This window comes from Pristis pectinata, chromosome 18 (assembly GCF_009764475.1).
Source record: "Pristis pectinata isolate sPriPec2 chromosome 18, sPriPec2.1.pri, whole genome shotgun sequence".
Taxonomy (NCBI): Eukaryota; Metazoa; Chordata; class Chondrichthyes; order Rhinopristiformes; family Pristidae; genus Pristis; species Pristis pectinata.
Window position 1 is genome coordinate 2518196 of NC_067422.1, and position 15484 is coordinate 2533679.

The following is a 15484-nucleotide window of genomic DNA, read 5'->3' on the forward strand; positions in this document are numbered from 1 at the left end:
ATCCTCCCTCTCCATGGCCCCTACCACCTCCTTTACTTTCAGAGTAATTCCCCCCCAACTCATTTATTCAGTTCTTCCAACTTTTTGTCTCAGACCCTCGAGTTCTTAACCCCCAACATTTGTTCACCTACACTCCACCTGGGGTATTGTGTGCAGTTCCGGTCACCACACCACAGGATGTCATTGAGCTGGAGAGGGGGCAGAAATGATCCACCAGGATGTTGCCGGGACAGGAGGGCTTGCGTTACAAGGAGAGACTGGATCGGCTGAGATTGTTTTCCCTGCAATGTGTCAGGCTGACCTTATAGAGGTTTAGAAAACCATGAGGGACGTAGATAAGGTGGACGATCACAGTCTTTTCCCCAGGGTAGGGGAGTCTAACACTACAGGGCACAGGTTTAGGGTAAAAGGGGGAAGATTTACAGGGGACCTGAGGGGCAACTGTTTCACACAGAGGTTGGTGGGTGTGTGGAACGAGCTGCCAGAGGAAGCGGCAGAGGCAGGTACAGTTACAATGTTCGAAAGACATTTGGACAGGTCCATGAATGGGAAAGGTTTAGAGGGATATGGGCCAAACTCAGGGAAACGGGACTAGCTCAGGTAGGCAACTTGGTCGGCGTGGACGAGTTGGGCCAAAGAGCCTGTTTCCGTGCTGTGTGACTCGATGGAACGAGCTGCCAGAGGGGGTGGTGGAGGCAGGAACAGGAACAACATTTAAGAGGCGTCTGGACAGGTGCTTGAGTGAGCAGGACACAGAGGGAGACGGAATTAATGCAGGCAGGTGGGATTGGTGTAGGTAGGCACGATGGTCGGCACAGACTTGGTGGGCCGAAGGGCCTGTTTCTGTGCTGAATGACTCTCTGATACTTGCAACCATTTCTCTGGAACCATTTCAAACCCATTTATCTCCATTTGCACCACAATTGTGTCTATCTTGTGGGGAATGCTGCTCACATTGTGATAAAGTACTTTTCATTTTGCCCTGTTTGGCTCCAACCCTTCCTGACACAGTGGTGTCGTTCTTCCCAGCCCCTGCACTGACTGTCTGCTGCCAGGGTCTGTTGTAGGCTTCTCACCTCCCCCTTGTCCTGCTCACTGATCTTCACAGCAGATCCTCCTCCCTGCTTCAATCAGCGTCTTACAGTGGATCTCCTCCCCCCTCCCCCAATTCCCCTCCCCAGCCCTGGGCTGCCAGCCTTTGGGACTCCTGTTCCCCGAGCAGAGATGGGAGTCCATCACACCCTGGGTAGCTGGCACAGTGGAAGGAGAGCACACCCACACCGGGATTCGAACTCATGCCCCTGAATCAAGGCCCCTCATCTAGGTCTGCTAGGGGTTAGTGAGGGAGCTGATGTTCCTTAAATAGTTTCATTTGTACTGCTGTGATCAGTTTGTTACCAATCTCCAGTCTTTTGTGGGGTTTGCTGCTGTATAAACGTGACCAATGCTTTGGGAGAGTCTCAAACACGGCACATAGCCAGAGAAGGGGCGGACATTTAAAACTGAGGTACGGAGAACCTTCTGGCAGAGGGTGTTAAACCTCTGGGACTCTCTGCCCCCTTCCCCCCCCACCGAGGGAGGTGGAAAGTGGGTCATTAGAAGTGCTCAAAGTGGAGGTGGATAAAGATTTAACAGACGAGGAATGGAGGGGTGATGAGGGGCCATCACAGATCAGCCACCATCAGATTGAATGACGGGACAGGATTAAAGGGCCGAGTGGCCTTCTGCACCAACACACACACTCACACCAACATACAACACCAACACACACACACACACACACACCAACACACACACACCAACACACACACCAACACACACACACACCAACACACACACACCAACACACACACACACCAACACACACACACACACACCAACACACACACACCAACACACACACACACCAACACACACACACACACACACGAACACACACACACACCAACACACACACTCACCAACACACACACACACACCAACACACACACACACCAACACACAGACACACACCAATATACACACAACACACACACACACAGACCCCCATATATAAAGAGGAAAGAGCGTTGTGACTTCTTTAGCTGTCACAACCTCAGGACATCCCAAAGCACTCCACACCCAATGAAATATTTTTAATAGGAAGTCACTGTTGGTTTGTGCACAGCAAGCTCCCACACAGCAGCGGCATACAACAAAATGATGGGTTTTTCAGTGATGCTGGCTGAGTCTCCATTGCTCGTTGAATAGTGGCCTGTGGACAGTTCTCTCCTCCCAAGAAGCAGATGGAATTGTGGTTTAATGTCGATTTTATATGCAACGGGTGGTCAGTCTTTGTGTAACATCGCAGAGTGCTCATTGAACATAGAACATTACAGCACAGTACAGGCCCTTCGGCCCACAATGTTGTGCTGACATTTTATCCTGCTCTAAGATCTATCTAACCCTTCCCTCCCACATCGCCCCCCATTTCTCTATCATGTAGGGACTGGATCACAGGTCAAACACTGACGTTAACTATGGTCGTCAGTCAGGGGAGAGGGCATGTGGCTGAAATAGAACACAGAACAATACAGCACAGGAACAGGCCCTTCGGCCCACCGTGTCTGTGCTGGCCATGATGCCAATCTAACTGATCCCATCTGCCTGCACACAATCCGTGTCCCTCTGTTCCCTGCCTGTTCACGTATCTGCCTAAATGCCTCATAAACACCACTGTCATACCTGCCTCCACCATGTCCCCCGGCAGCCCGTTCCAGGCACCCACCACTCTCTGTGGAAAATACTTGCCTCACACATCTCCTTTAAACTTTCCCCCTCTCACCTTAAACCTCTGCCCTCTAGAATTTGACATTCCCGCCCTGGGGAATAGATCCTGACGATCTCCCCTCTCCGCGCCTGTCATAATTTCTGATGTTTGCGGCAGTCGGTGTCTTTCTGTGGTTTGGTCTGGTTGCTGCTGTGAGCCCTGCTGTGCGCTGACATCGTCCAATGTGGTCGGGAAACTCCTTCATTCCCCGTCTCTGGGCTGCCAGCTCCCGGATCTCAGCACCTTCTTATATAGGGTAGGCATGGCAGTGTAGCAGTTAGCGCAACGCTATTACAGCGCCAGTGACCCAACATAGCATGCCCACAACTTCCTAACCCATACGTCTTTGGAATGTAGGAGGAAACCGGAGCACCCAGAGGAAACCCATGCAGACACAGGGAGAACGTACAGACTCCTTACAGACAGCGGCCGGAATTGAACCCAGGTCGCTGGCGCTGTAATAGCGTCACGCTAACCGCTACACTATCCAGGGACTTGCCTGCAACCATATCCCAGGAGCGGGTAAATCAAGCTATCAGGTTCTTTACCCACCTGGTCTCGACCTGAGGACCGAGTCCCTCACAGCTCCCCCACACACCCAGACGGATTGACTGCTTGTCCTCAGGATGTGCCTGTGGAGGCCACTGCCTCAGGGTGAGTGTGTGAGCAGAGCCAGCCAAGGACGAGGTGAAGCTAACCAATGCCCCACCCTGGAACTGCCCGCAGAGCCCTGCTGCTCGGGAACAAGACCATGTTACACGTGTGTATGTGGACCTACCTCGGAGGTACCAGCAGCTCATGTGGAGAGAACGCTATACCACACCAGGTCCCTTGGACGCCTTTGCAATCGTTCTGCCTGACACTGAGCTCGTTAGGGAGGGAGTACATCCAGGCAGTGTGTCTACACTGCTCTGTCCGTGGCTCTCAGTAAATATTAAGAGCTGATTGATGGTGTCTGGGGTGAGCCAGGACAACAGGAGTGTGCCAGTAAATCAGGGAGTGTTTACGGAGCGCGGTGACAGGCCACACTGCAGTTTGTCGTCCGTAAACACCCTCCACAGCCACGGAACTGAAGGCACACTGAGCCAAGCGCAGCAGACCATTTACATCCCAACAAATCCCAACAGATCAAAGCCCTCCAGTTCACTCATCTGAATAGAATTCCAACTGGCCAAATGCACGCCATTGGGATTGTTCCATTGGCCGGAATCCCAATGGGACCATGCGGATTGTGACCCTCACACAAGGTGCTGGAGGAACTCAGTGGGTCGGGCAGCATCTGTGGAGGGAGATGGACAGTGGACATCTCGGCCCGAGACCCTTCGTCGGGACTGCATCCTTCACCCTGACGGCAGCAACACCGAATTCCCCAACATCTGGTCACCTGCTTCCCCTCTCTCCCCTCTCCCTCCTGATCCACCCAGTGCCTCCTGCACCCCCCCTACTTCATCTGCCCCTCGCCCACACACCCCTCCCACCAGTCCCCTCCCCACCTCCCTCCCTCTATTCCAGGCTCCACCGTCCTCTCCTGTCAAATTGCATCATCTTCAGCCCTTGGTCACCTCCACCTCTCACCTCCATTTAGCAGTCCAGATGAAGGGTCTCATCCCGGAACGCCGACTGTTTATTTCCCCCCACAGACGCTGCCCTGACCCACTGAGTTCCTCCAGCAGATTGTTTGTTGCTCCATGTTCCAGCATCTGCAGTCTCCCGCTTCCCAAATGTGACCCTTCCTGTTGTACAGTGGGGCAAATCCCAGTCCCATTTCCTCGCCGAGTGTGAATCCCGGTCCTGGGGGAAGGAGGTCTGATCATGCCGCGGTGTCGTTCACTGAGAGCAGTCACCCCCGACCGTGGTAAGACCAGAGACAGCGTCGTCGAACAGAACTCAGATTGTAACATATCGTCGATGCCTCTTGTCGTTTCAGCTGAGTCTGACTTGTTCAAAGTATCTTTAAAAATAGGCTGCATTTATATTTAATTTCAGAGATCCCTCAACAGCCACAAACTCTGATTTATCAGGAGGCGTTTATTTGAACAGAACAATTAGAGCTTAAAGATGCTTTCAGTGAGGAGACAGTTTTGGACGAGAGCCTGTTTCATGTTATAAATATCCATGCACAGTCCCGTGTTGTATATCCATGCACAGTTCCTCGGTCCTGTGTTGTACATCACTGCACAGTCCCTCAGTCCTGTGTTGTACATCAGTGCACAGTCCCTCAGTCCTGTGTTGTACATCAGTGCACAGTCCCTCGGTCCTGTGTTGTACATGGCTGCATGGTTCCTCGGTCCTGTGTTGTACATCAGGGCACAGTCCTTCAGTCCTGTGTTGTACATCAGTGCACAGTCCCTCAGTCCTGTGTTGTACATTGCTGCACAGTTCCTCAGTCCCGTGATCAGCGAGTATTAGCTATAAGGAGAGGTTGGACAGACTTGGGTTGTTTTCTCTTGAGCATCGGAGGCTGAGGGGAGACCTGATAGAGGTTTATAAGATTATCAGAGATACAGACAGGTTAAGTAGTCAGAGTCGTTTTCCCAGGGTGGAAATGTCAAATTCTAGAGGGCAGAGGTTTAAGGTGAGAGGGGGAAGTTTAAAGGAGATGTGTGGGGCAGGTTTTTTCCACAGAGAGCGGTGGGTGCCTGGAACGTGCTGCCAGGGGTGGGGGTGGAAGCAGGTATGATAGTGGCAATAGGGGGTGGGTGAGGGGTGAGGGGAGGGTTGGGGAGGGGTCGAGAGGGATGGAGAGTTGAGGTGAGGGGTGAGGGGAGGAGTGGGGAGGGGAGGAGTGGGGAGGTGAGGTGAGGGATGAGAGGAGGGGAGTGAGGGGTGGGAGGTCAGGGATGGGTGGGGAGGGGTGGGGAGGGGAGGTGAGGGGATGGGAGGTGGGGGAGGGGAGGTGAGGGGGAGGTGGGGGGAGGGATGAGAGCAGGGGAGTGAGGGGTGGGGAGGTGAGGAGTGAGGTGAGGGGTGGGGTGGGGAGGTGAGGGGGAGAGGAGGTGGGGGGTGGGGAGGGGAGGTGAGGTGTGGGGAGGGGAGGGGAGGGGAGGGGAGGGGGGGGGAGGGTGAGTTGAGGGGTGGGAAGGGGACGGAGGGGTGGTGAGGGGATGGAAGGTGAGGGGTGGGGAGGGGAGGTGAGGTGTGGGGAGGGGAGGGGAGGGGAGGTGAGGGGTGGGAAGGTGAGGGGAGGGGAGGGGAGGTGAGGTGTGGGGAGGGGAGGGGTGGGGAGGTGTGTGCGGGGAGGGGAGGGGAGGGGAGGTGAGGGGTGGGGAGGGTGAGTTGAGGGGTGGGAAGGGGACGGAGGGGTGGTGAGGGGATGGAAGGTGGGGGGTGGGGAGGGGAGGTGGGGGTTGGGGAGGTGAGGGGTGGGGAGGGGAGGGTAGGTGAGGTGTGGGGAGGTGAGGGGAGGGGAGGTGAGGGGTGGGGAGGGGAGGGGAGGTGAGGTGTGGGGAGGTGAGGTGTGGGGAGGGGAGGGGAGGGGAGGTGAGGGGTGGGGAGGGTGAGTTGAGGGGTGGGAAGGGGACGGAGGGGTGGTGAGGGGATGGAAGGTGGGGGGTGGGGAGGGGAGGTGGGGGTTGGGGAGGTGAGGGGTGGGGAGGGGAGGGGAGGTGAGGTGAGGGGTGGGGAGGGGAGGGGAGGTGAGGTGTGGGGAGGTGAGGGGAGGGGAGGGGAGGGGAGGTGAGGGGTGGGGAGGTTGAGTTGAGGGGTGGGAAGGGGACGGAGGGGTGGTGAGGGGATGGAAGGTGGGGGGTGGGGAGGGGAGGTGGGGGTTGGGGAGGTGAGGGGAGGGGAGGGGTGGGGAGGGGAGGTGATGTGAGGTCGGTGGTGTGAGCTGCCTCGTGGCCCCTGGTTTATAAAACAATGGGACACCGGGAGAACCGGGTCCGAGCAGCATCTGTGGTCGATAGTTCCGGCCGGGAGCGGTGTCGGGACTGATGAGGGAGGGACGAGTGCTGGTGTCTGATGGGGGCTGGGGGGCCGGAGGTGGTGGGGGTGGAACTAGGTCGGGGGAGGAGTTGAACGAGGGAGAAGGAGACTTGGTGGAGGGGTGCATGTGTTGGGGGAGGTGGGGGGGGGAACCAGACGGGGCTGAGGGGGGAGCCACACCGGGGTGAGGAGGGTCCACACCAGGGGGTGGGCTGCCTGTTCCAGATCCCACGGCCGCAGTCTCCGTTACCCCTGTGGTGATGAGTTCAGGAACACAGCCGCCAGCCCTCCGTAGCGCTGCCCTGGGATGTTTGGTGCTGTCTGCGGGTCTGACTTGGTCCCCCAGAGCCCACCCCGTGGTCACTGACAGCTCACCGCGCTGCGGGGGAATAACTGCAGCACTCTTGTCCCAGCCTGGAGCATCAGGTGATGACCACAGGGGCAGTACCTGGGGCAGTTTACCCTGGCCGTGTTTGACCACCACACCGGGTCCACAGACAGCAGTGTGACCTAATCCTCTGACACATGCCATACACAGACTCAGCAATGGTGAATGCTCCCCCCCTCCTGTATATGTACACACCTGTACATCTATGTGTGTCAGTGTCTGTCCTATATATGCACAGTCCTGTACAACCCATGTACACATTAGTGTGAGCTCTGTATATGTGCAGTAATGCACAGCCGATGCTTGTATCAGTCCGAATTGTGTACATGTACAGTACTGCACAGTCGGTCTGTGTACTACTGTTGGTCCCGTACATGTACAGTACTGTACAGTCGATTTGTGTATTAGTGTCAGTCCTGTACATGTACCGTACTGCACAGTCTGTATATTAGTGCTGATCCTGTACATGTACAGTACTGCACAGTCGGTCATTAAGGTGCAGGGAGATTGAAGGGATTAAGTGTCATCAGTTTAATTAGTTCAGCACAACATTGTGGGCCGAAGGGCCTGTTCCTGTGCTGTACTGTTCTATGTTCTAAATTCGTCAAGCTGTAGGGAGGGTGGGGGAGAGGGGTGTGTCTCTGACAGAGTAAAACTGGCATAACCATGGGGGTAAGCTGTAAACAAGGTGACCTGGTCAGTGAGTGACCGAGAGCAGTTGCAGAGTGAGAACAGAGACAATAGAATGTAGGAGCTGTGAAATGCAGAGCGGGATTCGTGCCCGGCAGGTCAGGCTGGGCTCGTCCTTCAAGCCCAGAGAGAAGAAGGGATTAGAAAAACAACAAACAAGCTGAGCGCCTCGATGACTGAAAAATCAAATTACCTGAAGGTGTAGAATTCAATACTGAGTCCCAGAAGGCTGGAATGTGCCCAAAGCTTCCTATCCGGATGCATCACGGCTTGGTACGGCAACTGCTCTGTGCCAGGACAGCAAGAAACTGCAGAGAGTTGTGGACACAGCTCAGCACATCACAGAAACCAGCCTCCCCTCCATGGACTCTGTCTATACTTCTCACTGCCTCGGTAAAGCAGCCAACATAATCAAAGACCCCACCCACCCCGGACATTCTCTCTTCTCCCCCCCTCCCATCTGGCAGAAGATACAAAAGCCTGAAAGCACGTACCACCAGGCTCAAGGACAGCTCCTATCCCGCTGTTATAAGACTATTGAACGGTTCCCTAGCACAATAAGATGGACTCTTGACCTCACAATCTACCTCGTTATGACCTTGCACCTTATTGTCTGCCTGCACTGCACTTTCTCTGTAACTGTAACACTTTACTCTGCATTCTGTTATTGTTTTACCTGTACTACCTCAATGCACTGTGTAATGAATTGACCTGTACGATCGGTATGCAAGACAAGTTTTTCACTGTACCTTGGTACAAGTGACAATAATAAACCAATTTACGAATTTAGCAAAAGCAGCCAGACTTCCATGTCACCTGCCTGCTTTTGTGTTCTGGGCTGAACTGTGACTCCCCACGATGTTACTGACCACACTCAACAGGGGACGCTGCCATGGCAGGGCCAGTGGGATGGGTTGGAAGCTGGTCCTAGGAGCTAGCACACACCTGAAGGGCCAAATGTCCTCCTCCTGACTCCTTGGGTTTGTACTCTGTCTAACCTTGTTTGAATCGGTTCTGACCACCATGCCTGTTATTTCTGTTTCAACAGTTCCCTCGTTCTGGGGTTTGGTGAACTCAGCCTGGAATCTGTGTTCTGTGGGGAAGAGACAGTCTCCCATCAACATTGAGACCACCCACATGATCTTCGACCCCTTCCTCACTCCGCTGCACATCAACACATCAGGGCGGAAGGTAGGTTCACGGCTGTGGCCCCCTCCCTCCACACACTCTCGGTTCGGGTCTTTCGCGGACTGCGGGCTGAGTCCTGCTTCTCACTTTGGAACAGGAGGGTGGCAGACATTTGGTGGAGATGTGAGCTCACACCTCATGTTACTCAGAGGTCCCCTCCTCACTAACCAATGATCGCCCGCAGAGAAACACCCCCCACCTGTGTGATGGGACCACCCCTCCGACTCTGGAGAAAACCTGCTCCAACTGACATTAACTGCTCATGCAATCTCCTTCCAAGGCTTCAGGCAGTTCCTCAAGGAATGTCCCATGGTGGCTTACGGACTGAAGCAGGGAAAGCAGCACTGGTCGAGCTGAGGGGATTGAGCCTGGGGTCAGCGTGGCCTGAATCAGGTCTTTTAGTCCCCGAAAGGCTCTGGGCAAAGAGGCCTTCCAGATCTTAATCAGGGCCACCAGGTCCCAAGTGAATACTTCTCGTCTGTATTCACCAAGGAGAAGGGCGTGGAGGAGAGTGAGTTCAGAGAGGGGTAGATGATTAACCTGGGGCAGGTCGGTATTAAGAAGGTGGAGGTGTTAGATGTCTCGGAAGACATGAACGTTGATAAATCCCCAGGGTTGGTTGAGATCTATCCCAGAAGCAAAGGAGGAGTTAGGTGGCACACTGATGGAGATCTTTGTCCTTCTGTTAGACACAGCAGAGGTGCCAGAAAACTGGAGGAGAGCTAATGTTGTTCCCTTATTTAAGAAGAGCAGCAGGAATAAACCAAGTAACCATAGTCCGGTGAGCCTTCCATAAGTGGTAGGGAAGTTATTGGACAAAATCCTGAGGGACAGGACTTGCATCCATTTGGAAAGGCAGGGGCTGATCATGGACAGCCAGCGTGGCTTTGTGTGAGGACAATCCTGCCTCACTAATTTGACTGAGGAGGGTCAAAAACGAAGAAGAACGATGAGGGCAGGGTGGTAGACGTTGTCTACGTCGCCCTCAGCAAGACCTTTGACAAGGTCCCGCATGGTAGGCTGGTCCAGAAGGTGAAGGTACGTGGGATCCAAGCCAAGCAGGCTAATTGGATCCAAGTATGAAGACAAAAGACACTGTAGACGCTGGAATCTAGATCAAAAGCAGAACAATGGAAGAACTTAGCAGGTCAAGCAGCATCTGTGGAGGCAAAAGGTGTAGGTCGACATTTCAGGTTGAGCACTGGCATCAGGACTGAGAGGGAATTGGCACTGGAATTGGTTTCTCATTGTCACTTGTACCGAGGTTCAGTGAAAAACTTGTCTTGCATACCGATCGTACAGATCAATTCATTACACGGTGCATTGAGGTAGTACAGGGTAAAACAATAACAGAATGCAGAGTAAAGTGTCACAGCTACAGAGAAAGTGCAGTGCAGGCAGACAATAAGGTGCAAGATCATAACGAGGTAGATTGTGAGGTCAAGAGTCCATCTTAGCGTACTAGCAGGCTGTTCAATAGTCTTATATCAGCGGGATAGAAGCTGTCCTTGAGCCTGGTGGTACGTGCTTTCAGGCTTTTGTATCTTCTGCCTGAGGGGAGAGGAGAGAAGAGAGAATGTCCGGGGTGGGAGGGGTCTTTGATTATGTTGGCTGCTTTACCAAGACAGCAAAAAGTATAGACAGAGTCCATGGAGGGGAGGCTGGTTTCTGTGATGCGCTGGGCTGTGTCCACAACTCTCTGCAGTTTCTTGTGGTCCTGGGCAGAGCAGTTGCTGTACCGAGCCGTGATGCATCCAGATAGGATGCTTTCTATGGTGCGTCGATAAAAGTTGGTGAGTGTCAAAGGGGACATGCCAAATTTCTTTCGCCTCCTGAGGAAGTAGAGGCGCTGGTGAGCTTTCTTGGCCGTGGCGTCTACGTGATTTGACCAGGACAGGCTGTTGGTGATGTTCACTCCCAGGAACTTGTAGCTCTCAACCCTCTTGACCTCAGCACCATTGATGTAAACAGGAGCATGTGCACCTCCCCCCTTCGTGAAGTCAATGACCAGCTCTTTTGTTTTGTTGGCATTGAGGGAAAGGTTGTTGTCATGACACCATGTCACTAAGCTCTCTATCTCTTTCCTGTACTCCGACTCATCGTTATTTGAGATACGGCCCACTACAGTGGTATCATCTGCAAACTTGCAGATGGAGTTAGAGCAGAATCTGGCCACACAGTCCTGAGAGTATGGGGAGTAGAGTAGAGGGCTGAGGACGCAGCCTTGTTGAGAATAATCGTGCCGGAGGTATTGCTGCCTATCCTCACTGATTGCGGTCTGTTGGTTAGAAGATCAAGGATCCAGTTACAGAGGGAGGTGTTGAGTCCTAGGTCTCGGAGTTTGGTGACATATGCTTGGAATTATAGTATTGAAGGCAGAGCTGTAGTCAATAAACAACAGTCTAACATAGGTGTCTTTACTGTCCAGCTGCTCCAGAGCTGAGTGTAGCACCAGGGAGATGGTGTCCGCTGTTGACCTGTTTCAGCGATAGGCAAATTGCAGTGGGTCGAGATTGTCTGGGAGGCTGCAGTTGATGCGAGCTATGACCAGCCTCTCAAAGCACTTCATGATGGTGGATGTCAGAGCCACCGGGCAGTAGTCATTGAGGCACGTTACCTTGCTTTTCTCAGATACTGGGATGATAGTGGTCTTCTTAAAACAGGTGGGAACCTGAGATTGAAGCAGGGAGAGGTTTAAAATATCTGCAAATACTCCCGCCAGCTGATCAGCACAGGATCTGAGAAAGAGTGCTGGTGTGAAGCAGTGTGTACCGAGCTGGATAGGAGGCTGGCGGAACCAGATGGGGAAGGGATGATAGGCAGATGGGAGCAGGTGGGAGAGGAGGATGGGAGGGGTGAACAAAGGAAGAATACACAGGTTCAGTACCGGATGTCCCAGTGAGACTGGAAGCTGGAAGCTGGCACTTTGAAAGCGGCGTCACAGGTAGACGGGGTGGTGAGAAAGGTGTTTAGCACGCTGGCCTTCATCAGTCAGGGCACTGAGTATAGGAGCTGGGACATTATGTTGCAGTTGTACAAGTCGTTGGTGAGGCTGCACTGGGAGTACTGTGTACATTTTTGGTCACCAATTGACAGATGATAAAGGAGTGGCATGCTGTGCTCTTATTACAGACACTGTTGTCTCAGGAAAGATGCGGTTAAACTGGACAGAGCGCAGAAAAGATTTATGAGAATGTTGCCAGGACTCGAGGGCCTGAGTTAGAGGGGGAGGTTGGCCAGTCTGGGTCTTTATTCCTTGGAATGTAGGAGAATGAGGGGAGACCTTATAGAAGTGTTTAAAATTATGAGAGGCATAGATAAGGTGGACGGTAACAGTCTTTTCCCCAGGGTCGGGGATCCAAAACTAGGGGGCATAGGTTTAGGGTGAGAGGGGAAAGATTTAAAAGGCACCTGAGGGGCAACTTTTTCACACAGAGGGTGGTGAGTGTATGGAACGAGCTGCCAGAGGAAGTGGGTGAGGCAGGTACAACAGGATCATTTAAGAAGCACTTGGATAGGTACATGGAGGGGAGGGGCTTGGAGGGATATGGACCAAATGCAGGAAATTGGGACCAGCTGTGTGGGCACCGTGGTTGGCATGGACTGGTTGGGTGAAGGGCCGGTATCCATGCTGTATTGCTCGACTCTAAATGTGAATTAAAGACAGAAAATGCAGGAAACACTCAGCAGATCAGGCGGCATCTGTGGAGAAAGAAACACAGGTAACGTGTTTGGTCAAAGACTCACAGCCGATAAGTGAATGAAAAATCTGAGCTGCATCTTCAGAATTCCAGAACTATTGTGATAGATTTTTAGCTTGCTATCTCACATGAAAGTAAAGAATTTGGAGCAGCTTCTACGATAGGTTTAAGGTGCTGGGGAGTAGGTACAGAGGAGATGTCAGGGGTAAGTTTTTTACTCAGAGAGTGGTGAGTGTGTTGAATGGGCTGCCGGCAACGGTGGTGGAGGCAGATACGATAGGGTCTTTTAAGAGACTTTTGGATAGGTACATGGAGCTAAGAAAGATAGAGGGCTATGGGTAAGCCCAGTAATTTCTAAGGTAGAGACATATTCGGCACAGCTTTGTGGGCCGAAGGGCCTGAATTGTGCTGTAGGTTTTCTAAGGGGTCACAGTCTCAGGTTACTTGGGAGGAGGTTTAGGACAGAGACAGGGAGAAAGGTCTTCACTCAGAGGGTGGTGAACCCGTGGGATTCTCGAGGGGGAGAACACAGGAGGATCAAACCTAATCCCATTGAACGGTGGGGCAGACTCGATGGGCTGAGTGGCCTACGCCTGCTCCTATTTTCCACATTTCTGTGGTATGCCGGCCTGGGTCACCTTGTTCAGTGTGTTAGCACATCCATCCCCTGCCCCTGAGCAACATTTGGCACTTCACTCACATCTGGTTCAATAGTAGGTTTGAGACAGTTACACTTGTGTCCAAAGTCCGGCCAGCTGGGAAAAGTTACTAGCCACCGGCCTTGGGTTGGGGTCCATCGGGTTTTAACTGTACACCCAGGTGGAGCGCTAGCCTCTGTGAGTGTGGGACCTGTTCACCACTGTAGGTCTGGGCTCTGCCCACAACACAGCAGGGCACCACAGCATGAGTTAAATCTGCCACGGTCGGCTAGTTTGGGTACTGGTGACCAGGAGACCCCAGCTGGTTCACTGCGTCCTTTCACAATCAGGATCGGTTTAATGTCACTGACTTGTATGTCGTGAAATTTGTTGTTTTGCGGCAGCAGTACAGTGCAAAGACATAAAATTACTATAAATTACAAAATAAATAAATAGTACAAGAAGAAAAGAATAATGAGGTAGTGTTCATGGGTTCGTGGACCGTTAAGAAATCTGATGGCAGAGGGGAAGAAGTTGTTCCTGAATCGTTGAGTGTGGGTCTTCAGGCTCCTGTACCTCCTCCGTGATGGTAGTAACGAGAAGAGGGCATGTCCCGGGCGGTGAGGCTCCTTAGTGATGGACGCTGCCTTCTTGAGGCGCCGCCTCTTGAAGATGTCCTCGATGGTGGGGAGGGTTGTGTCCGTGATGGAGCTGGCTGAGTCTACAACTCTCTGCAGCTTCTTGCGATCCTGTGCAGTGGAGCCTCTGTACACCAGGCGGTGATGCAAGCAGTCAGAATGCTCTCCACCGTACATCTGTAGAAATTTACAAGAGTCTTTGGTGACGTACCGAATCTCCTCAAACTCCCAACGAAGTACAGCTGCTGGTGTGCCTTTTTCGTGATTGCATCAATGTGTTTCTGGAGGAAATCTGCCCTCCTGGCCTGTCCTGGCCTAATCTGACCGTTCCTGCCCTGATCTGCCTCTCCAAGGTGACAGAGCCCAGTGATGGGACCACTCCTCACCACCCTCTGAAATGGGCAGTTCTTAGGGCAGGACATAAACATGGGAATGAAACCAGAACATAGTCAGCAGGTCAGGCGGGGTCCGTGGAGAGGGAGAGGGGGAGACAATGCCAACGTTTCAGGTCCACTGCCTTTGATCAGAACTGTGAAAAGTTAGACGATTGGCATTGGTTTATTATTGTCACTTGTACCAAGGTACAGTGAAAAACTCGTCTTGCATATCGATCGTACAGATCAATTCATTACACGGTGCAGTTACATTGAGTTAGTAAAGAGTGCATTGAGGTAGTACAGGTAAAAAAACATTAACAGTACAAAGTGTCACAGCTACAGAGAAAGTGCAGTGCAATAAGGTGCAAGGTCACAACAAGGTAGATCATGAGGTCATAGTCCATCTCATCGTATAAGGGAACAATTCAATAGTCTTATTACAGTGGGATAGAAGCTGTACTTGAGCCTGGTGGTACATGCCCTCAGGCTCCTGTATCTTCTACCTGATAGAAGAGAGAAGAGAGAATGACCCAAGTGGATGAGGTCTTTGATTATGCTGGCTGCTTTACCAAGGCAGCGAGAGGTCTATAGACAGAGTCCATGGAGGGGAGGCTGGTTTCCGTGATGCACTGGGCTGTGTCCACAACTCTCTGCAATTTCTTGCGGTCTTGGGCAGAGCAGTTGCCGTGCCAAGCCGTGATGCATCCAGATAGGATGCTTTCTATGGTGCATCGATAAAAGCTGGTGAGTGTCAAAGGGGACATGCCAAATTTCTTTAGCCTCCTGAGGAAGTAGAGGCGCTGGTGAGCTTCCTTGGCCGTGGCATCTACATGGTTGGACCAGGACAGACTGTTTGTGATGTTCACTCCCAGGAACTTGTAGCTCTCAACCCTCTTGACCTCAGCACCATTGATGTAAACAGGAGCATGTGCACCTCCCCCCTTCGTGAAGTCAATGACCAGCTATTTTGTTTTGCTGACATTGAGGGAAAGGTTGTTGTCATGACACCATGTCACTAAGCTCTCTATTTCCTTCCTGTACTCCGACTCATCGTTATTTGAGATACGGCCCACTACAGTGGTATCATCTGCAAACTTGTAGATGGAGTTAGAGCAGAATCTGGCCACACAG

The 15484-nt window shown here is 52.6% G+C and overlaps 1 protein-coding gene across 1 annotated transcript in view; it reads left to right on the top strand.

Annotated features, from left to right (window-relative positions):
* Positions 1-15484, top strand: part of ca10a (carbonic anhydrase Xa) — a 187789-nt gene that overhangs the window by 99830 nt on the left and 72475 nt on the right. Inside the window, exon 3 of the mRNA XM_052033203.1 lies at positions 8860-9002. Within this exon, the coding sequence (XP_051889163.1) occupies positions 8860-9002 (143 nt within the window). The remainder of the gene's footprint in view (positions 1-8859; positions 9003-15484) is intronic.